The sequence below is a fragment of the Python bivittatus genome, unplaced genomic scaffold, assembly GCF_059951505.1.
Source record: "Python bivittatus isolate LINGU-HERP-01145 unplaced genomic scaffold, Pbiv_v1 ctg000480_np1212, whole genome shotgun sequence".
NCBI lineage: Eukaryota > Metazoa > Chordata > Lepidosauria > Squamata > Pythonidae > Python > Python bivittatus.
The window spans coordinates 74674135-74698487 of record NW_028277075.1 but is presented as its reverse complement, the minus strand read 5'-3'; the positions used below and the strand labels follow the sequence as shown (position 1 = coordinate 74698487).

At 43.9% G+C, this 24353-nt stretch overlaps 1 protein-coding gene across 6 annotated transcripts in view; it reads left to right on the top strand.

The window, feature by feature from the left end:
- The window catches only part of ASIC4 (acid sensing ion channel subunit family member 4), a 91664-nt gene extending 80506 nt beyond the window's left edge, over positions 1-11158 (top strand). For 2 of the 6 annotated variants that reach the window (XM_088146335.1, XM_088146336.1), the window contains one exon: positions 6490-8904. In XM_088146335.1, the coding sequence (XP_088002461.1) occupies positions 6490-6609 (120 nt within the window). In that variant the 3' untranslated portion in view covers positions 6610-8904. Of the gene's footprint in view, positions 1-5801; positions 5863-6489 lie in introns of all 6 variants that reach the window. The other 4 variants (XM_088146337.1, XR_015797159.1, XM_088146338.1 and 1 more) reach the window with 4 other exon arrangements.
- The last annotated feature ends 13195 nt before the right edge of the window (positions 11159-24353 follow it).

The following is a 24353-nucleotide window of genomic DNA, read 5'->3' as shown; positions in this document are numbered from 1 at the left end:
GTAGAAACTATGTTTGCCGCCTACCCAATCCGCTTTGTTTCTAAAAATGGGAAGCCTCAGAATTCACCGCTGTTCTAATTCTAATTGTTCCACATTTTGGGGATAATCATGTATTTCTATTCCTAGACCAATTTGTATGAGGTCAAAAGCAAATACCTGGGAGGAGTATACAAAGGATGGTACATCTCTCCCCAAAATGACTGTGTGGATTCACGTCTGCCTATTTTTGGCTGCCCCATTGCTAAGACATTGAAGAGGCATTTTGGAACTGAGAGAATTGGTACAGCTTTTGTAGACTGTTCAGAGACTCATTTTACTGTGAACCATAGCAGACACTTACTAAAAGGAGAAAAATATTCAAGATCCATAAGACTGTTTGGCTAATGGCCTCATTACCACTATTGGCACTTTTCCCACTGAGCTAAATAGAAAGAGAAATAGATGGCACAGAAAGGAGGAGAGAATATCAGGGTCAGTCCACTGAGTTAGCTACCAAGGCTTTATAATAGTTTTGTTCTTGTTTCCAGAGAAATTCCCTGTGTTTGGACAATCTCGGTACTTTGTCAAGGAAATAAAAGTTTCAGAATTTTTGGAGCAGGAGGGGATGTTCTTACCAAGGGCAGTGCATATCACAAAGTGTTCTTAATACCATCAGTACAAGGTCTCCATTTTGTGACTTCCCCCACAGATGATAGCTGCTAGAAATTAAATCACCCATACATTCAGCACTCCAGACTACTTGGTCTTTCTGAACACTGCCCTGAGCAGCTCCTTCTTGCTCAAAGCACAGATTCTAAAACCAAGGAAAAATTATCAACAGCCTAAGAAGTATGTTTTTTAAAAAGGCAGCCATAATGGCAGAGCCAATACTCTTAAGCTTCCAGCTCTGGCTTTGTGGCGGGTTCTGCCCAAGCCATACAAAGAAGATCAATGTGGAGCCAAATCACCTCTGTGGTGTCATTAATGGGACTCCACGACCAACATAGAGGAGCAGTTCTTTGCATCAATTTGGAAGGGTTGCCCCGCCATCAATTCACTGCAAAGACGCACATTGTCAAGGTCGTAGGAGACAAGGGAGGAGCCGGGTCATTGTTGGTTTAGATGTGAGTGGATGGTTCAAATGCTGAGACTCGGTACATATTCAAAGGCACAGAAACTGCAAAACCAAACATTCAGGTAGATACTTACAGGGAAAATAGAAAATGTAGAGCAGGCTTCTCAAGACTGATGACTTACGGAAACAAACTACCTACCAGTCCCTGTGAGAGCTGCTATTGCTATGAGCGGAGAAGGGATAGCTACAGAAGATTATGGATGAACCCCAACAAATGACCTAAAAGAATGTGACGGGAGTGAGTGAGATTCAGAAAGATGGCCTCTGAGTTAATAGGCTGGTGCACGTTACGATGAATTAATCAAGGGCGGGGAGTGGAGCAGTATTTTTCATTTAGGCTCCATCTCCCAGGCAGACCATTGGCTCCTCCTGACCAGGCTGGCTATAAATACTTGGTGAGATCTCAGTCTTCTGGTGAGCAATAGGTCACTTAGATTTAAGCTGAAGGTCCAGTTTCATGCTTTCCAACATATTTTCTGCTTCCAGGTTTTTAATACCAGCTTTATGGACAGAATATCTGAACCTCGTCTCTCTTGTTATGCTTACGTATTGTATTGCGGCTGCCTCTCCCTCCATAGCAGCCCTTGTGCATAATTGCCCCATCACTCATCCAACTCAAGTCCCTATTCTGTTCAAGCCCAGTCCTGTTCCCATGCAAAACAGTCCAATTCCACTCTCAGATGGAACCAGAATGTTCATATCAAGGAAGAATAACTTTTACGTTGCAGGTATTTAATACCGACCATCCACACACACCCACTCCTTCAATAATAAGGACGACCCCTGGGGCTGGAAGGAGGCAAGATCTACTGCCTGGCCTGTCTTCTTAGAGACAACAGTCCGCAGATGAATGCTGCCATGGAGAACATCTGTTCCTAGGAACTAGCTACCTGATTTGCCTATCCCCTGAAGGAGGACACATCAGGAAGGACTTCTGGAAATGACCTGACATTTGGGCAAAGGCTAGCGTGACCTTGCACTTCCTGTGGCCCCACCATTAGCCCAGCACTTGCAACCTCACCGTTGATTTTCTTATTTTACAAAGGCCCAGGAAGGTGGCAGCAGAGAAGAATGCCAGCCTAAGAGCCCTGCACATCCTGGAGCTGGCCCTGAGTATTCTGCACGGGGGAAGCAAGCCCTCCTGCACTGCTGGCCTGTCATCTTAACTGAGCGTGTTTGGTAAATGAGTGGCAGAGACCATATGCCTTTATGGTGGAAGCTGATCCAGGGCTGCATCCAATTCCTCAGGAGTCCGATGTGCTATAAAGATAAAATACAGCCGGCAAAGGCATTGAAGGCTCATCAAACATGCCAAGTTTTAGCTGGCTCTGGAGCTGTCGGATGAGGAATAACTAATTAGCAGCTGAGTTTACTTTAATTTCCTGCTGCTGCCAACGTTTAAGTCAATAAAAGCGAGAAATCTTTGAATGCAACATGGTTGCAGTAAGAGCTGTAAATAAAGCCGCAGCTTGAAAAATCCCCAAATGAGCAGGCAGTGAAAGGTCCCCTGCCCCCCCCCCCTCCCCATGAGAGAGTTCCTTGGCTGCCGCTGGACCTCTGAGCAGACTCCTGAAACCCCAGAAAGGGAGGGGTTGTTCTCATGGCTAGGGCAGCGGGGAGAGAAGGCAGAGGGAGAACATTTTCTATTCCACGGGAGGAGCTGTGGATTCAGGGGCTTCAATCTAGACCCCAACTCTTTGAAAGGAGCCCTTGTTCTTGGTTCGATTCTGGACATGAAGGCTGCAGCTGATTCTGCCATTGTTTCAGAACCGAGTGTCCTACGGGGAGTCTTGCAATGGGAGGGGTCTTCACTACACATAAAGTCCCTTCTGTTAGTTGCACTCTGGTTCACTCCATGTGATTCAGCATTTGGAGGATACGAATTTAACTACAGCTCTTTAATACTTCCCTACAATTAGGTTGTTTGGGGGCAACAGGACAGCTCCCCAAAATATCTGGGTGTGATTTCTGGTTTGTATCGTTGTTCCCTCTCTACATATGTCTGTGTTGGGGGGGAATTGTCTGCTGCGGTAGCTATCTAGTTGTGTATTGTTTCAGCTTTTATTTCTTATTCTGGATGTGCTCATTTATACAAATCAAGATGATAGACCCAAACTCCAAGATAAAGCATTTATTTACTGTGCAGAAAACCCGTTGTTCAGTCTACCACATTTTTTGCTTAAAATATCAGGAAGCTGTCTTCTGAGATGGAATTTGGGCAGGTTCTGGCTGATATTAGAGCACATACAGCCTATTATTTTGACTTGACCGTTAGGGCAGATGGAAGGAAGAAAAAGCAATGGAGTAAGGTCTATCTTCAAAAGTTTTATGGCACTGGTTTAGTTGCAATCTGCAGCAAAGTGCCTTGCAAGACAGTGCTGGAACTTACAGCTCCAGGTGATCTTTTTTTCTCTTTTTACCTGTATGCAAGAAAATTCAACAAATTCTCCATTTCCCCAAATAGGTGAGGGGTCAGAGATTGCTTATGGGAAAGAGAGGTTTCTCCCATTTTCACATCTGTTTTGCAGAGCAGGCATTTTTTCCCAATGCAAAATGGCAACATCCTTTTCTTTATGGGGGATTTTCTCTCACTCTCAGTTTCTCGTTCAGTTTCCCTCCTGCCTGTATATTCCCCCCCCCCCCGTCCCCCTTCAGTTGGGTATATGTGGAGGGGGATCGCATAGAATGATGGCGGAGAGAAAGTGGGGATCCTGTGCCTGCACACATCCCCATCCCAGCCATTTTACACCCATTACCCATCTCTGCCCACACACGCACCCCAGAGGTTTTGGGTTGCCCCTGCAGCCTTTTGCGGGCTCGACGTGATAGAAGGGCTCGGAGCAGAGTATATCAGACAGAGGCAGAGTAGATTTATGTTAGTGGGCAAAACCTCCAAGTCAGAGGATGCCACAGATGCCTCCGATCCATACCTCTCAATGGCGAAGAAAGCACCAACCTACCTGCCTGGCTGCATGGCCACAGCACCACCTCGTGGTCAGAATGGCAGGTGGCAGGCAAACCAGCAGCCGTGTTGTTTTCTCTGTGAGGAAAAGATGATGGCAGCCCACCCAGCGCCATAGCGCACCATGTTTAAGAGCTAAGGCGGCTTCATCCACATCACGGCTACTACGGGTCCTTCTCCTCCATTCCATCCCCATCTTCAAAATCCCTTTTATATGTAACGGGTGCTGGGAGAGGCAGGACGTACCAGCCCTGAGAGCCCTTGTCACACTCCAGGGATTTCCAGAGTGGGTCTTCGAAGCACTGCCTTGGCGCAGTCTCTCCAAGGAGTGGCTGTGAGGAGCAACAGTCCCATCTCCTCAGGCCCCACCCTCACCAGTGCAACATTCGGCCATTAAGCTGCTGGCACAAGCCGCTATCGGCCTTATCCCTCCTGTGTTGTCTTGATGAACTGCGTATATGCTTGCATTTAAATACTTTCTGGGGTGTCCTGCATGAAATGCATGATGTATTGGTCTTTGGAAAGTTAATTCTCTCTTCTTTTTTTTTTTCTTATTTGGAAAAACTATTTCAGGCTGTCATGTTTTAAAACCCATGAGAGCACTTTCTACTTCATCTGATCAGGAAGATCAGGGGCTGGAAACCCAGCCATATGAAAACAGCATAAAGAAGCTGGGCATGTTTAACTTGCAGAAGAGAAGATTAAGGAGTGGTACAATAGTGGTCTATAAATATCTAAAGGCTGTCACATGCAAAAGAGAAATTTATTCTCTGTTGAAACGTAGAGCAGAACGAGAACCAATGAATTGAAATTAAAAGCAAGGAGACTTAAGCTGAGTATCAGGAGGAGTTTTCTGAATATAAAAGCTAGTCTAGAGGACTAGTCTGCCTAGAAACCCCCTCGCCACAAGTTTTTAAAGGGGGCAGGATAGGCACCTGCTGAGATGATCCAGGGGATGTGGTGAAGGTGCTGACCTAGAAACCAGGAGACAGTCAGTTCTGGGGCTCCCTTAGCATGAAAGCCGGCTGGGTGACTTTGGGCCAGTCGCTCTCTCTCTGCCCAACCCACCTCGCAGGGCTGTTGTTGAGGGGAAAATAGGAGGAGGAAGGAATATTAGGTATGTTCATTGCCTTCAGTTACATATATTTTTAAAAAGTGGGATAAAAATCTAATAATTTTAGGTTTCACACACATGCTTTTAAAAATACATAAATTGTTCTTGAAGACAGGAATATACAGAAGGGTCCTTGGTAGCCCCACAAAACACTTCCAACTCTAACACTTCGTGTATTCTCAAATTGTAGCTGCTGGTGTAGGATCTCAGTGACTTTCTGGCTTGAAAATCCCACTAACCCTGAAATTACTATTTAATCCACATAAATTGTTCCCACTAACCTTACTTATACCTTCTGCTAAGTGTGTTGCTGATCTTCCTCATAAATTTTCTTTTTTGAATAACATTCGTCCCCTGTTTCGGAGTTCACAGGTTCTCTTTGAATTTGATGATGTGAAACATGCCAAAGTATAGCTTTTCTCGATGAGGCTGTCATTTAATTTCGTTGGTTAAATCACATAGGGCACAGTATGTTCTCAACCGTTTTACAGCCAAACTAACTAGTAATTATATCTGGAATTTTAAACACATTTCAGGTGATGGAGTGTGGCATTTTTCCAGATCTATATTCTTGCTCCATTGGAGTCTCTTTCTCTCTTCCTTTCTTGCAGTTCCATTTCAGATCTTTGAGGAAGATGCAGAGTTAACAGAAGTGGGAGCAGGGAATTGAAGGTAGAACATTCCGGGGCAATGGAGCAATACTGGAAATGATTCATGCTACTGGAGGTTGAGGCAATGGGAAAACTGACCCAAACAAACAAATCCAGGAAATTGGCACATGGTGAAGGCCTATTTCAGAGGGCAAAATTGGGGTGCCCTTCAGGAGTGGCTCATATTTGCCACCCTGGGTCATCTCCAGCTCCTGTGCAGAATCCACTAGTCCATCTCCTCCTCTTCCTTGCAACATCCGGCATGGTGTGGCGATCAGTGACCTTCTATGTATTGTTGAACTACAGCTTCCACCATCCAGCACCATGGAAGGTGTTGGCTGGAGCTGATAGAATTTGAATTTATCAACATCTGGAGGGCCACCATTGCTTAGCTCTGGTGATGGGGTGTTATCACTGTACTGTACACTGCCTCACTTTTCTGCACATCGTTGGCCAGCAACATAACTCAGTGCATAGAAGAGGGGAAGAAAACTTTGACACCTTGTGTTTTTTATAACTCTTTGTTACCCACAGGTTTCTTAGAAGGGTAAAATCTGCCTGTGTCTCTCGCAAGCCTCTCTAATGCTGATCCTGGGATGAAGTTGCTAGGAAGATATTAATGGATGCTGTTCTGTGTCTTCTCTTGCAGAGCTCCTGTGAGACCCTGGGCCATCACTCCGAGGGCACCTACCCCACAGGCCTCCTGCCTAACCACCATCATCGCCACCACTACTCACCCCAGGGGGTCTTTGAAGACTTTGCTTGCTAGTCCGACTCGTGCACCCACTCCCACCTATGGGAGAAGGGCTGCTAGAATGGCTTTGGGTGCAGCACATTCCACCCGTGCTAATGGCCCTTGCTAGTCCCAAGCCAGACCAACCTATGTTCTCCCACTTCCTAAGGCTTTCCGAAAGCATCTTACGCTTCTCGCCCCCCCCCCTCCATCCTCTCTAACCCCCAGCCCTTCTCTAAGAATCAGTGCCCCCATACTGAAGCACAGAGAGAGGCTCAGCTGCCAAGGTCAGGGAGGCCTCTGAGCAGCTCCACTGATCAGAAATAAGCTTTGGGGGCAGTCAGCACTAAGCCTCAAAATGGGAGGAAGGGCACTGGGGAACGTGGAGCATGCTGGGGAGTAAAGATGCCTTTTCAAGAAAGCAGCAAAACTATTCGAGGCGCAGTTGGATGGTGCAACACTGACCAACTAATTGTTCACAAGCCTCTGTGGCTGAACCTCCTTTGGCTGCAAACTCCACTTGGGGGGATACGTGTTCTTTGCAGCCTCTCTCACTTTATACTACCTTTCTGTCCAGCATTCGTATTCCTGTTTTTGCACCCATCCACCCACCCCTTTGCCCACATCCAGACCATTCAAACATGTATTACCCCAGTCAAGATATCACATGCACCCAGAGGTGTCTCAGGGCAGAAATCGGGTTCTCTGTCTCAGTATCTACTGTTTGGCAGTGCCATGTACCTGTCGCTCACGTATTGCTGCCCACACTTGGACTGTGTCCATAACAGGGTTCAAGATCACAAATCCTGCTCTTTCAAGGGAGATCCAGGCTATTTGCCTTTACTGTACAGACTCTGGCCTGTTACCTCACCCCACCTTTCATCTTTCTTCCCTTCCTCTTTCACAGCTGTAAATGTGTACATAACTGTTTGGGGCCAATGGTTTTTAGCCACCCAGTCTGCCATTGTTGCAGCTGCCCCCTGCTGGTGCCTCCAAAAACTGCTGGTGCGGCTAGGCACCCTAAGACATCAAAGCTCAGGTTCCCTCCTGGCCCAGGCAGAGACAGGGAGGGACAGCAGGAGGTGGCTGGAGCAAGAACGCCTGCGTCTCCTCCCTTCCGAGATGTACAGACTTCTCGCCACATCACCTGTTCCATCTGTCCCCTTTCTCCAAAAGCATTCAGGGTCCAAGCAACAACAACAACAACAACACACACACAAATCCCTGGAAGAAGAAGCTCCGAGGGCCCCGTGTAATACAGTGAGGAGGTTAGGAGCTCCCACATCCCCAGTGATGCCAGTCCATGGGCTGAAGCGCACAGGCTGTTGATATATGGGGGTGTGGGATGGCTTCTCTTCCAAAAGTGTTGGAGAGGGTTGTTGCAAATCCTTGCTTAAAGTTACAGCAGATCAACCAAACCACCCAGTCACTATCTGGGGCAAAGGAATATTCCACATACCCAGCCATGGCTCTCAGATCCCAAGCAGCAAACCAGGAAGATCCTCGCTTGCACTGTCCTAAAACTCTTGTGTGGTAACATGCCCCTCGCCTAGTCAAGTGCCCCCATACTAAGGAGGCATTTTCAGAAAGAAAGGAGGCGCTTGCACAAGAGTATGCTGGAAATGTTGCTCCTCTTTCTCCCATCCCTAGTGAGCACCAAGTGCTGAGGCATTTGACTGCTATAGAGGGGGTAGAATCCTGAAGATAAAGTCCAACCCGCCCGCCTGCTGGAGATGTGCATAATTCTGAAGAGGGGAACAGCCTTTGGGTGGTGTGGGGTTTTGACTGCCGACCAGCCTTGGATCTTCCTGGAAGAAATCTCTCCTCCCATAATTTTACTGAGCGCAAGTCGCTGTTTTACAAATGTATAAATTTCTCCCAATAAAGAGGCACAGGTAGAACTCCAGATGTGTCTGTTGTGGCATCTTCAGCTAATCTACTTAACTAAGGTCAGGAACGCTATCTTTTGGAATTTCTCCCCCTTCTCCTTCTTTTGGAATTTCTTTCCCTGCAAAGCTCTCTTACCATTAAAACAGACACCATTTGTATCCCCAGATTGATCTGCTCTAACGTGAGAGATGGTTTGGAAAGCATAATTAAGGGCTGACCTTATTAATAACTGCCTGGTACAGCTTACTTGTTGGTACAGGCAACTCAAGTTGCCACAGCACTTTGAACAGAACTTCAGCTTCAGGTTTTGTTCTGGACAAAATATAGCAAACAGGAATATGGTGGATGAAAGGTCTTCACCTTCACTATGGAGTAATCAAGCTGCAGATAACACATCTAGATTTATGGAGTAAAACTTTCTGATCAAAGGGTTCTGTTTTCAGGCTTGACCCCCAATAATTTTCATTTTCAGAATCTTGCAACAATTTTATACTCCCTTGGAGTTTATCTCCAGCCCAAACATACCTGTTTTGTATTATTCTACTAGTCCATACAGATTCCTGAAAAAACAAAAACAACTTCATTCAGAGATTTCTAGCCTTCCTTTACAAAGATACAACCCTTGCTCCCCAGGGTTTCCTACCAAAAAAAATTTACATATTTATTTAAAAACTGCACTGTACAGTTGTCTGGGACTTTCTTCAACTATCTGGGCCACAGCAGAGGAAGATAATACATCATAAAGTATCTATTACCATAATGCCGTTTAGGCAGTTTCCTTTTTAAAACCAGTTTTAGATTGTCACCAGCAGAGGGCAGCAGGATTATTTCCTACACACCTACAAGCTGCAGGCTTAGCCAGGAGAAAGGCTGGAGGGAGCCCAGATCAGGTGTTTTGGGGTTTGCAACAGGGCTTGCAAAAAATGGGAAGTGGGAAGGCCAAGTGCAAAAAGGGGAAGCCCAAAGCTTACACAATCAACCTCAGATTGGCTGGAGCTCCTTTTAGCAGCTCCTCTTTGTCATAATAATAATAATTTGGAGCTCCTGCTTACCACTGCACTCTTAATATACTGTAGCTTGATTCTAAACTGTCACACTATAAGCAGAGCAGAGTTAGGAAAAAGTACCCACAGAACAAGTTGTTCCCAGTGGTGCAGGCAAAAAAGACAAGGCGTATGCTCTGAAGACACTCTTTTTGTCCCCCCTTTCTCCTATTTCTGTCTCTCTCTCTCTCTCTCTCTCACACACACACACACATATTGCAGACACCTCCCCTGAGAGGTAACATAGTCCATTTGAACCCCCGAGGTGAGGCTTCCAAATTGAAAACATTAAGTAAACAATGGGCTTGCTTTGAAAAAGCAGTAATTCCAGCCATTACTGCCTTTATCTCTATTTACAAAGGGAAATGAAGTGGCTAATTGGGGACAAGATAAAGCCAACATCCTTGTGATCCAAGGGGAACACAATTGGTCTGGGGTGGTTATGAACTGTGAACAAAGAGAGAACCTATGTTGGCTTGCATGGTTTTCAGTCACCACAGCCAGAAAGCAGCTGGTTTTTGTAAATTCGGTTTCTGTTTCTCCTAAAGTCCAAAACACTCATGGTTATTCAGTTCACACAGTTCAAATATTTTCAGACAAGGCTTTTCTTACACCCCGTGCTGCCTCAGCCACCCACTTTTAACAAGGGATGGGACTGTCTGCCACTGGACTCCCCCTCCAAGTTTCCCTACTGATTCTTCCATTTATTTTCTCCCCTGCAAGAATCTGAGTGAGGGAAAGGGAATCGCTGTGAAATGCCTTCTGCCAATAGCCTGAAGAGCTCTTTTCTGGAAGCACCCACTGTGGCCTACAAGCAGATGTTGCCACCTGGAGGGGTTGATATTTAAGATTCCCGTTCTCATTCCCACTTCCAGAATGTGCCGCTTCCATGTTCCATGCAGAAAGTGTTCATCCTCCCACCCCCAGCGATGAACATTGCCTGGCCACACCTAATCTCAGGTGGTTTGGGATTTATTTCCCCCTTGAGAAATCATTTTCTCTGCCTTGAAAATCTTCAGGTTCCTCCAAGCCTGCTAATACTTTTCCCTTGTGCACAGATTTTACTCTTTTAACCATCTAAGTTTGCTTGTTTATTTGAATGTATAAGTTCATTATGAGAGGTATGCTAAATGTTACACTATAGAAATCAGCTAGAGTGACATATTCTGCTAACTGCAGTGTTCTGCTCCCCCAACAAATGGTTGCAGGTGTTGATCAAAATCCCAGAAGTAATGCAATCGTAAGGCTTGGAGGGGAAGAAAGGTTGTCAAGTCCAAAGTGGTCCTAAACCAGAACGCTCTAGATTGCAGCAAATTCAGGAATGAACTGATTCAGGAATGCATTATTCTATAAGCAGGGTAGGAGCATTATCTAAATGAGGCAACAATAACTTCCAATGATCATTTGTGAACCCAGACCGTTTGGCAGAACAGTACCAGCCCCATTGCAGCCAGGTCTGCCATGCATATGCGGGCATGCATTCCTGCAAGAGCTGTGGGTTACCCCAATCCCTGGCCCCTTATTCTGCTGTCATAGGCGGGTTGAAGGAATGGGGCTGTTTTGGCCTGCTTGGGAGACTCTGCTCTTGTGCCATGCCCCTAGGGCAGTGTTTCTCAACCTTGGCAACTTTATGATGAGTGGACTTCAACTCATGGCTGGCTGGGGAATTCTGGGAGTTGAAGTCCACTCATCTTAAAGTTGCCAAGGTTGAGAAACACTGCCCTAGGGAAAGGAAATACTCAGATGGTTTTCCCCCTTCCTTAAATTCTCTTTGTTGTCCCCCGTCTGTGTTCTGGCTGTCCTCTATTCATGCTACCCTTACCTGGTGCTGTTTCTCCCTATGCCCTGCCTGATAATGGTACAATCCCACCTGCTCCATCCCCCACTGAAAGTATGGACCCAGGCAGGTGCTGCCTGGCCACCCCTCAGCACCCTTCTTCCTTGAGGCCATCCAGGGTGGTTCTAATGCCAAAGCAGGACCAAATATGCAGGGAGAGAAACAGGAGGAGGGCTGGGGGTTTTGCATTACACAGCTAGTTTGCCTAACACCCCTGAAGCAGAGCACCACTGTGTAAAAATGCCTGCAGGGCAGATATTCGCAAATGGCTCACGCAAGTGAACCAAGTCTTGTGCTGTGAAAACCCTCTCTCCGTTCCATGCCCATGGAGAGTAGGGATTTCCCCCAATCTGTAATATAATGTGACCAGCCAGATAGACCCCGGAGGAGAAGCTCATGAAACGGAAACATTAAGTAAACAGTGTGTTCCGTTTGTAAAGCCAGTAATCCTTGCCATTTCGTTATACGTTTCCAAAGTGAAATGAACTGGTTAATTACCCATATATGAAAGTAAGTCTATTTACCTTGGAAGAAGACCATATTTATTTAAAAAGAAGACTATCCTGAATTTAAGATGATTCCTCAAAAAAAAAAAAAAACCCACTCCTTCTTATCCTCATGTTTTAACATCAATCATTTGTGAACAAATTAATCTTCCTTTTGGGTAAACACAGTATGTTTAAGGTATTTGTGCAATTGTTCATTGGCATGTTTCTAATCACATTTCAAACCTCCACTTGTAGCTGTATGTCTGACACAAGCTTATGTGTGTTAACTTAAAATTCAGAAGAACTTCCTTCCAAGTAATAGGCATCTAGATTTATAGCCTAAATGATCATAAGCAATGTTTTCCAATGAGATGGTGCAGGCAGCTTATCCAGTAAGATATTTGCATTAATTATTTCTTGCCCTCAAATCACAGGAAGGAAGAGGGGCACTGAGGGCAAAGTGAGTGCTCACTAAAGAATGATTTGATAGTAGTTACTGATTCTTTAACATTAATTATTTATTCCAAGAAATCTCAAATTGGGTCAGGCTATCTGGGAGGTGATGAGCAATTTGGGGGGCAGCGCAAATTTGAGGGGGGCTCGTACCCCCAAAGCAAATCTGCTACCGGAGCTCACTCCCACTCCGCCCGGACAAGCTGGCTGTCAGTTCCTTGAAGCAAAGCAGGGAGGAGAGCCTGCACCCCAGTCTAACACAGCCACCGGCTGCCTGCACAAGCCACGCAAAGCTGGGTTGCTCTTAGCACGCACTCCGGGTCTTGCTCATGCGGGCCTGAGGGCTTGCGCACGCAGAGCTAGACTTCTGTCAGGACTGGCTCCCATTCTGTCCAGACAAGCCAGCCGCCACAGGCCGCAGCCTGACGGCTTACGCCTGCAAAGCTGGGTTGCTGGCAACGCTCACTCAACCTCTGTCCAGATAAGCCAGCACATCCGAGCAAAACCCAGGGCAGGTTCTGACCGGGCTCCACTGTGGCGTCGCCAATGAGATTGGCTACCTCAAAAAAAGAAAAAAGAAAGAAAAACAGATTTCTAGAATCTAGATAAGCAGGTTCATCTTGCCCATTAAAAATATGGCTTTGAATTCTTTTTTTTCCCCCCAGTGAAAATACTTATTTTATAAAACAGCCAGGCTCTGTCAAGGTTTTACTCAATATATAGATTGACACTGGATTATTAAAAGTAAATGATATGTTTACTTCTTATCCAGCCCTAGCTCCTATTAAATCACGAGTTATAGTCATGGGCAGGGGCTGTGTGTGTGACAAACATATATGGGTCACGTTAGGGGGTACAACTGCACCCATTTCAAGGAGAGGAGGGGATCTCGTGGCATTGGCCTCTCAGCTGGGCCACTGGCTCTTCTTTTCCTTGCATCGTATTGCTTTTTTTTTTAAATCATGTGCTGCCTTTCCAAATAAAAATTATCTAGGGCTAAGACCATATGGCTTTTACAAACAATAAAAGCAGAAATGTCCCAAATACTGTTAGCATCAAAGTTCCATTGCAGAATAGTCAGTCATCAATCCACAAGAGACCTCCGAGAATAAAAAAGTTTTTTGCCTGATGTGCCAATGATAACCAAATAGGAGCTAACCTAAGGTCTCACTTGGGAAGGTGTTTCCAAGTGGGTGAGAAGACTATCTCCTCCTATTCACCATAAAACGGTAACATTTTCTTTCACACGCGCACACAAAGGCCCATATCTCGTAAGCCTCCTCATAGGTCAGGAGCTCCAGCTCTTCCATCACCACTAATTGATCTTTTCCTTACCTTTCCCAGCAGGAGAACCTCCTTTTTCATACACAGCAGTGAGAACATTAACCCAATAATCCAATCATACTTTCATCCCTCATACTTTCATCCCTGATACATTTTTTAGGAATTTACAGTGCTGGCCCTGCTACTTCCTTTCCCTTTCCCAATTACTGCTAGCACAGAAAAGCACATGACTGATGCTGAGCGGAGCCTCGTGCGACCGCACTGCAACCAGACCACAAATCATCCACATCAGCAGCCAAAGAAACAGACTGTCATCTTCATTTCCTGAAAACCAGGAATGAAGCAGAGCAAGAGGTCTGAAGCTGGCATGGAGGCTGGCAGCAAGGAGGGGTGCGGGCTCCAGGTGAAGACCCTGCCAGCGCCTGAGCAGGTGCACTGACCTCATCCGGCTCCTCCTTCTTCACCTTTAACTCAAAATGAGCAATGAACAAGTTACAAAGGAACCCGATGGTTTAAATTCTGTCCCTTTCTTTTGGATCACAGGAAAAGGATCACAGAACCTGACTGGGAGGGGCTGGCGTGTGTGTGGAGGTGTGTGGGTGGGTGTGCATGCATGCGTGTGCACACCACAGGCACCGTTAGAGGCTCATACAGAAGCTATTACTTCAATGACTGACTTACACCAGGCTTTGTTAAAGAACTACCTTGGAAATTAATCAATTCTTCATTAAAGAAGTACCCTTGAGAAGAAAGATGGAGCAATAGAAATGTGAAATTGAATTGACCCTGAATGGCCATTAAGCATAGCTCTCCCTTGGACCTTTGAACGAGCTCTGTGCGTCCCTTTCAAGACCGGAGAATCCACAACGGCATCGTTCACTTTCACGAACAAGATTCTCAACCTGTTGCTAATCCTACCTGCAACACCGCCAAGGCTTGAATGACATGTGAATATTTCTACTAACAGCCTGGCATGCATGATAATGATGATGATGGTTGGTCACACCGTTAGCCAGATGTTTAGACTGGATTTGGCATTTTTTTCCACCTATCGAGTCCTTCCCAAGGACCTGTTGTTTGATGGTGTTAAAGGTATCGTCGCAGGTTATACAAAATGAATAAACAGCATCATAGAATTAAGTAAGGGTTTGAAATATTTCATTAGTTATACATAATTGAATACTACATATCATTTTAAAAACTGCAAATCATTGTTAAAATCCAAGTATTATATAAATATCAACAATAATAATCAGGAGGCTCGTTTTTTTCTCTTTACCACATACAGGTAGTCCTTACTTAACAACCATTCATTTGTGACCATTCAAAGTTACAATGATGCTAAAAAAAGTGGCTTACAACTGGTGCCCAAAGTTATGACCGTCCCAGCACCCCCACAGTCATGTGTTCATGATCCAGGCACTTGATAACCAGCTTGCACTTACGACAGTTGCAGCGTCCCGGGGTCATGTGATCTCCATTTGCAACCTCCCCAGCCAGCTTTGTTACTCAAAATCAATGGGGAAACTGCATGATTTGCTTAACGACTGCATGACTTGCATAACAACTGCCACAAAAAAGGTCATAAAATCAGGTCCAATTTGCTTAACAACTGCCCCACTTAACAACCAATTTTTTAGTCCCTATTGTGGTTCTTAAGCGAGGACTACCTATACAGCACAGCATAAATCACCAAATAAGATTAGAAGCTATCTGAAGCAACACACCATATATAGTCATTTAAGTGTGAAGTTCCGTGTGCTCAATTCTCGAATGAGGGTTTGAACCCCATAAAATAACTTCTGGCTACCTACATCTGACAATCCCCAGTAAGGATGAAACTGGTAACTTGATGCCTGCTGGTGGTCAGTGTAACTGGAAATAAGATTCTGAGCAGTGAAAGTTCTATCCTAATTAACAGACCAATGAAAATTAAAATATTAAAACTTTCTCTTAAGAGAAACCCAAATTTTGGATGTAACACAAGCCCATATATAGAATTATAATCCAAAATTGGTTCCAAATTCAGTTAAATTGTGTGTCAGGTTTCTTTTGAAATATGAAGTTATTTTGGACATCAAAGCATGGTCCCCAAACTTAAGTCAGGAACTGAACATATTTTCCAAAAAGAAGTATAAAGGATTCTTGCAGCAGTTGCCATGTACAAAGCTATGCTTAATATCCTTTGTGGTACTATAAGGTTTAATAGTATTTAGTTAAAAAAAAATAGCAGGTAGAAAAGGAAATTCAGCGTTTAGAGTTTGTTTCATTCTATTATTAATCTTTTCCCAAAATTGTTGAGCTTTGCCACCAAATATGGAAAAATGATCCAGCCTGATTGTGATCTGTCTACCCATTTTTAGAAAATAAGCTGTCCATTTTATTTATTTTTATTTATTTATTTTCAGACTTACCAGCAGTAAAACATTTTATATCAGTTTTCTTTAAGTATAATATTCAGTGCAAATTCAGTGTGTTCCTTCCGTTGAAATTCCCACTGCTGAATATTAATTACTGTATCTAAATTCTGCATCCCCTTATTCATAAAGTTTCACTGTGCAGTTTCTGAATCATATTTCACCAACAGCTTATAAAGAAGGCCCGGCAAATGCTCTGAACGTTGCGTTGTAAGGTTTTCAAAGCCAGTCAAGTCTCTACGTGTTCCCACTTGTTTTTGCCATTTTTTTAAAGCTAAACTGTTTATCTGAAGATCCTAAAATCGGACGGTGGTCTCCAGGCATGCTTTTAAAAGATTTAAGTGCTTGACTGCAAGTGCCTGGAGGTTCTCTAGAGCTCAATGGGATGATACCTTTGATAAAAGAAGAGCTTTGTCTAGCTCAGATTGTTATCCTACGCAATTTATTTGGAGGTAAATCCTCTTGAAGGCGGCAAGATTGACCTCTGAGTAACCACACCGTAAATTACTGCCCTAGCTCAGGCGTACTTTGTTGACTCCCCGCCTCAGCTGACGCATCGCCCAGCCTTTCTCGCTTTTCCTGGATTCTTCATTCCAGACCATCCAACTGTGAGCCAAAGCATTTCGCAACTACACAATTTCAGACTATTTAAGTACTATTTCAGTTCATTTCATACCTGTCTATAATTCTGAATAAATCTTCTGTTGGCTTAAAAACTCTTACTGAGGTCTCCAACTCTTACTTGGTCTTACATTAATTACCATATGTGAAAGCCTTACAAATACTAAAATGCATTGCTTAACCAGTGTTAAAGACCTTTAACTTTGAATTTTTATCTTATTTCAGAGTGCCATATTTTAGTACAAGTACTAAACTGAATATAGCTGATGTATTTAACATTGCCAATGTCATGTGGCTGCATGTTTTACATATAACTTAAGAGTAAAGAAAAGTAGTTAAAATAGGTAGCAGCTACTAGATTTAAGCTCCATGGAAAATTGGACTGGCTTGGTTTCATTCCTTTTTGCCAACATGACACACCAGAATGCTTCTAAGGGTGGCAGATAGGCCAGGAATCATAAAAGACTGTACTGCAAAGACTGGGTAATTCCCAGACCCCCAATGTGGTGCTTGAGGGCACCAACAAGCTCACAAGCATCCCTTGGCCTCTACCAGGCTTCCTGCCCCACTGACTTTTTAAAAAAGATTCTTTTAATAAAAAATAAATAAATCGGAGGCAGATGTGCTATTAAAAAAATACCAACAGCCTTCCAGCACCCTCTTTATTTTTAAGAATGTCTCAAGCCCTAGAAAATAAAAATGATGGGTGGTTGCAGTCTGGTGCTTTGTTCAATATGCCCCCTTGACTGCTAAGAAAAAAGAGAAAGTGAAGTTGGCTGGCAGGGTGGGGGGAAAGGGTGGTAGTGAAAACCCTCCAGCCCAGCCTACTTGGGCAAATGGCTATTGAGTAGCCCTCAAAATTCCAGATGTGCCCCCTTGGCCCAGTAACAGCAAGAGAAGAGAAGAAGCCTCAAGGTGGCAGAGGAGAGTTTTGGAGAACATTTCAGAAGAGGGGCTGAGTGGGGAGACCTCAGATGTCAGAGTTGTGGTGATGGGAGTAAACAAACCTTGCTGTCTGCATAACAAGACCACAAGGCCTGCGCGTCCCACAGATCCTGTTTCTTTTCTCTCAACATCTCCTTGCATCATCCTTGTATCTGCAGGAGGAAGGAGATATTTCTGTGGTCACCAACATTTGGATGAGTAGTCTAACCTCATCATGCATTTTGGTTTGGAACAGAAACAGGAATTAGCCGAGTTGCGTTGATTGGCACATTGGTTTCACCCGCAAAGCTATGTTTTCAGAAGAGCTCTTTGTGTGCATGAGACAGAGAATGGATTTTACAAAAGGGATGCCATTGTGAAAAGCAAATAAAAGACTAACACAAGGAGGAAACAAAACAAACAAAACCTCCCCATCACAGGCAGCAGAGACAATTGGGCTGGCAATTCTGCAAGATCTCCTGATGGAAAAAAAAAAAAGCAGACAAACCAAGGTGCTGAGGAAGGCCTTAATGAACTAGTCCTTAACAAGAGAACTGTCCATTTTGATAAGATGTCAGATAATAGTGACAGAAGATCTTGACAGTAAGATTATTGAACTATTTGAGGAAGTTTCATTTAAGAACAGTATTAAAGAAGCATAAACATTTACATTCATGCATAGGACAAGCAAAAACACTATTCTGAGAGGTTGATAAGTATCTTCAAAAACATTCTGAGCTTAGCACGCTCTTCCATGAAACGGCTCATTTTCAGACCATGGATGATCTTTGTTGCAAGGTTGCAAGGCTGTCCAATAAAAGCCATTTCAGAAAAGAGTTCCACAAACTTTTCTGATGCAAAATACTTTTTGGAAAGTATACTTTTCAGACTTCCTCACTGCTGAATCAAGCTTTTAAGAATATATTTGAAAAACAGATGATTATGTTGAGAAAGCTTGCTTAGGTGTGCAGTCCAACAATATAGAAAAGAAGAGGAGAGGAGAGGAGAGGAGGGGAGGGGAGGGGAGGGGAGGGGAGGGGAGGGGAGGGAAGAGAAGAGAAGAGAAGAGAAGAGAAGAGAAGAGAAGAGAAGAGAAGAGAAGAGAAGAGAAGAGAAGAGAAGAGAAGAGAAGAGAAGAGAAGAGAAGAGAAGAGAAGAGAAGGATACAGTTAAAAACTCTGTTTTTCTACTCTTGGATGTCCTGCCCATGTTTTCATACATTGGTGATCAGGTTCCTAACCTCTAACTAAAACATCCCATTCCCCATTGCTAATGAGAATATTACTGTGTTCCCCATTTCACAATGTTGGCAGCCTGCCACCCTTTCTTTTTTTAACATATTCAGAGATTATTGGCACACGCTTTTTTTCCTGGATTTTTAACTGCTTCTTGAAGAAAAATTGGAAACTCAGTCGCTTGCAACTATTTTATCAACCTTCAGTTGGTCTAGTAGAGATACTGCTTTAATTATGGATTTTAGATTTTTTTTTTTCTGATGATCATCATGGCTGCTTTTTTTTTTAAAAAAAGATACCTTTCCCCGTTAAATTTTAAAAGAAAGCAGCCACTGCTATTTTGTTAATACACAACAAACAGGAGAAAAACTTGGAAAGGTGGGAGGTATGTTTGTGGCTGCCAGTGGAAGAAGGAATCAACTGATTTGGACAGGAGGTGATGGGGGAGAAACATACCCTTTCCATCTACATGTAACACAGTGTTGTCCAAACTTAGCCACTTTAAGATGAGTGGACTTCAACTCCCAGAATTCCCCAGCCAGCCATGCTGGCTGGGGAATTCTGGGAGTTGAAATCCACTCATCTTAAAGTGGCCAAGTTTGGACAACACTGATGTAACAGAAGAGGCCCTAAGATGAAGTTAGCAGGGCAAAGAAAATGGTGCTTTTTCTCGCAGAGCTCCAGAGAGACCCTACTGGCAGTTCCAAGGACACATACATTACAGTTCTCAAAACTCAGCACACGATCCGCCCAACTTGCCCCCAAGGACCACACCAATGACAGCAAGATTCCTGGGGCAGCTTCAGAGACAGTCAACTCTACCCCAGGTGAAAAGGCTTGGATCGTGGACCCACAAGAGGCCTTCTCTTTCCTGAAGCCTTCTGTCACTTTCTCCTATTTTGCAAAGACAGTTCTCTCCGTGGCGAGCACGAAGCATTATTTGGTTTGACACTTTTAGTTCCTCCCGGCTTGATGAATACATCTGTAGACCTGTTTTCTACCAGCCAAGGCAGCTGTGCATCTCACACAGGATGGCAGGATAGGCTTGTACAACAGACTTAACCTGGGCATTGAAGTCTTCCATTTTGGGAGACGCAGGATACAGCAAGTCACAACCTGCTCAGACAGGCTGGGCTCACCTCATCTACTAAGATTAAAACCACTCAAGCTTAGCATGTTGGATGACTGCCACCACCTGATCTGTAACTGACCTTGTGAAGCATGTTGGGTGAATCCAGCCAAGGTAGATTTTAGCGGCTGGTATTTGCACTTACCAAATGGTTGTTTTAAAACCTCAGATGTTTGTGGGTTTTCCTTCCTGCAACCTTGCTTTGCTTCACAGACTAAATTCCCTTTCCTGAGACTCTCTCATGCCCTGTTTAAGAATACAGTGGATGAAGAAATGTCAGCCCCACTGGGTAGACCAGATCAGGCAATCAACTCCCCCAGAGGGCTAAAACTACTTTTATTGAGATTGGCTTTAATAACAGAATCTCGCAAGTCTGATTGTGCTGTACTCCTCCTCCTTTTTATAGTTCAGTGAATCTGGGAGGCATCTGCCTGAGACGTTTCCAAACATTATCTGGTTGTTCTGAACTTTAAAAAAACCCGTTCTTGCATAGCTCTGTCAAGGTCATGTTCCTTACTCTCTACACTAGGGTTTCTCAACCTTGGCGACTTGAAGATGTGTGGACTTCAACTCCCAGAATTCCCTAGCCAGCATGGCTGGCTGGGGAATTCTGGGAGTTGAAGTCCACACATCTTCAAGTTGCCAAGGTTGAGAAACACTGCTCTACATAAATGATTCATACCACCAACCACAATTCCCTTCTTTTTTCTTTAGCCCTTAATTTCTTTTCTTTTCTTTTTTAGCTGTCTCTTGTCTTTTACTTGAAAAAGAGTCTTATGGAGCCTAAAATATTGCAATTAATATCAATTTTTTTGTGGGATGGGCAACTATACAATTTGATAAACAAACAAACAAACAACCACTTTTGGGTGGCTGAATAAAAGGGTTCTGCTGCTAACAGCCACAGTCATGATGGTGACAGCAGGCAGGTGGCTGAACAAGCCCCTCAGAGCCTTCAGGAGGAGCAAGATACAAATAGCAGAAACCGATAAACAGGCTTTTTCCTCGCTCCTTTACTTCTGCAAGCAGTGAGAGTCTGGTGGCTTTGAAAGAAGGATCAGCTCCAGGAGCCTGCCAGAAGAGTGATCTGCTTCCACCTTCCAATTCAGGATCTTAAGTGTGAGCAAATTCTGGCTGTAGTTTGTATTGGAAGATAGGCTGGGGAATGTGCTCCTGATGGCCAGGCTGATGGTATGCCCCAAAAGATGCCTTCTGAGAGGAAGGGTGGCAGGTTTAATACTTGGGTATGGTGTGGCTCGCATCTTAGGTTAACTTTATTTATAAGTTGTTTTGAATACCCCACTCTGAAGCAACTCTAGGTAGCCTACAAACTTGCCACCTTTTTTTAAAGATTTTTTTATCCCACCTTTATTATTTTTATAAATAACTCAAGGCAACAAACATACCTAATACTCCTTCCTCCTCCTATTTTCCCCACAACAACCACCCTGTGAGGTGAGTTGGGCCCAAGTCACCCAGCCGGTGTTCATGCCTAAGGCGGGACTAGAACTCACCATCTCCTGCTTTCTAGCCCAGAGCCTTAACCGCTAGACCAAACTGGCTCTTTGTTTTTAGTAAGAACTATTTATTTGCATGCTTGATTTGGTTTCCAAAACCTCTGAGCAGCTTACAGTAAACCACCATGTAGGGTAGCATTCATAAAAAGACCCATCCATAACGAATGGCAGCTCCACCATCTGGAAGCTGGATCGCCTTACTCATTCTCCAAAAGCCTTCTGGAAGAGCCATGTTTTAACAACTCTCTGGAAACATCAGACAGAGGGGAAAGCCTGGATCTTCGGGGGAGGCTCTCCAAAGGAGGGGGGCAATTTCCTGATCTTTTCATAGCTCCTGGTACCTTTTTTAAAAGCCTCATAAACAACTATGCAAACACCAATACTAGGAGGAGCTGGGGGTGGGGAATCTCCAAAGGAAATCCATCAAGTGAAGAAGCATCCTTTTTAGAATTCAGCGTAAAAGACACATTCCTCTGACAAGTGGCATTCAGCAAAGGTCAGTTCCAACTAGTAAACAGCTGGATGTCTTTCTCCACTGGATTGTCATTTAAAAAAAAAATCGATTGCCTACATGGCTATATTTGCTGATGCCCTCAAAGAATGCTAAAAGCATCTTGGCAAGACAAGAGCACCCTTTGCATCCATTCTAGGGGGTTCTTGGCCAATAAAGGTGCTTTTCCATGTTTCATAACACTTGCATTAGCAACACCATTTACTCATTTTTTTTTTCTAGGAGGGATTTAAGGCTAGCAGGCCAATTATTTCGTTTCTTCCCCCATCATTTCTTTTTAAAACATAGTTTGACTACCTTACAGACCTGGAGAAAGGAAACTCATTTTAATAACACTGCATCAGGTAGTCCTCGTTTTGCATCTGCCTCGTTTAGTGACTGTTCACAGTTACTATGGTGATGAAGAAGTGACTTTGTGATCAGTCCTCACATTTACCACCTTTGCATGTCTGTAAAGCAAAGCTGAAGTAAGATCATAAGCACAGTCACAGTTTCACTTAGCAACCACTTCACTTAACCCAGTTGCTGGTCCCAGTTGTGGTCACTAAATAAGGACCACCTGTATCTCCATTACAACCTGACAAGTTCAGTAGATGAGTTTGTTGGATAAATTCCACAGTGACTTGATAGAATATCAATTTGTAATGGCCCAATAGTTATCCCAATTTTTTTACTTCCAACCTGAAACCACTTGGCATTGGAGTGCCTATAGATTCCCTCACCTCCTGTCCCCAGCATCTAGCAATTTTTAAGGTATCTGCCACTCACCCACCCATACCTATATTTACATGCAGGGAGTGGTTTTTAACCAGGTGGCTATTCCCGTTTCCTCAGCATACTTTGAACCCCACATGAATTCAAAGGTATTCTTAGCAAACGAAGCTAGAGGGAAGTTTTGACCTGCTCCAGCGTAGATCTTGCCCACCCAGCATTTTTTAAAACAGAAAAAGAGAGGGAAAACACCCCAGAGTAACTGCGGCTTTTGATAAGCTGGAATAGCAAGGGGTTAGGGCAGGGTTCCTCAACCTTGACAACTTGAAGGTGTGTGGACTTCAATTCCCAGATTCCCCAGCCAGCCATGCTGGCTGGGGAATCTGGGAATTGAAGTCCACACATCTTCAAGTTGCCAAGGTTGAGGAACCCTGGGTTAGGGAAGGTGTTATAGACATCAGCAGGACCCAGGAAGGTTGCAAAGACAGGTAGAAAAAGCTTTTTAAAAGGATGATTCAAAAAGATACTGAAATGAAGCATTACTATGAAACAGCTTTCATTTTTTTTCTATTGTGTAAGATTTGATACGCTGATTCATCTTAGCTCTGTCAACCTTACACTCAGGTGAGTTAGTTCCTCAAGGGATCCCTTCTGAAGGTACCATCCAAGGTCCCAGGTCTCTGGTGAGAAAAATGACAGCACCCGAGCAGGGATCCTCTGGATCCTAGCACAGAAGCCTCAAGCACTGCTGGAGAAATCATGCTTTAAAAAGGTTCTATTAAGACTGAGAGCCAGACTCACAACTGCAACTATTGGACTGCTCTGGAAGTTTTACAGAATTTTATCTGAGCCACTATCATTTTAAAGGACTTGGTGCACATGCATCAAAATTACCAAAGTATAAACATTGGAAGGGGGTATTGAGTGCAACTCCCTTCTCTTGCAGGAATCCAGATTAAAGTCCCCAACAGGTGAGTTTACATCCATTCCTTGAACCTGTCCAGTTAAGGGAGGAGGTCACCAGAACAAGAAAATGTCTGTGCTGCCCACTGCCCTTAATGGCTGTGAGTGTAAATTAATAATGAATGTCAATTTTAAAAAATGATACATGTAATAGTATTACTAGGTACAACATACAAACCTAGAATAGTTGCCTTAGATGTCCTGGGAAATTGCAATTCTGCTTTGAGGCCCCTCCTACACTGTTCTAAGGAAGGAGTTTGCATCAAATCCAGCGGCAATTTATGTTGCATTTATATACAAAGTTTTCCTTCCTTCATTTGCTCTCACAGATGTGGGTTGCATAGAAGAATCAGTGTTGAGGTGCAGCTATCTGGACACAGTGCCCTCGGCTGCTGTTCTTCCATAGTTATTACAAATGAGTTCAGTGTAAAAATTCAGATTTAAGTTTTCTGCATCATGGTCAAAACAATTGATCCCACAAATGTATCATATTTTTAATTGTGTATACCTTTTATCTTTAATTGTTTCTGTTAACTGTCCTCTCTTATTTTACTTCACATCAGAGTTCTTTCAATTTGTCAATAATTATTTTCTTGGGTATTTTATTTTTAATTACAGAAAATTAATTAAATCTCTGCAGTTATCAACCAGAAGTTGATATGAAGTGTGCCATTAGCATCTGCCCCCTTTTCAACACAAAAGATTCACATAACTGTATATGATTTAAATTGCAGACAAGTGAACTGTTTACAGTAGA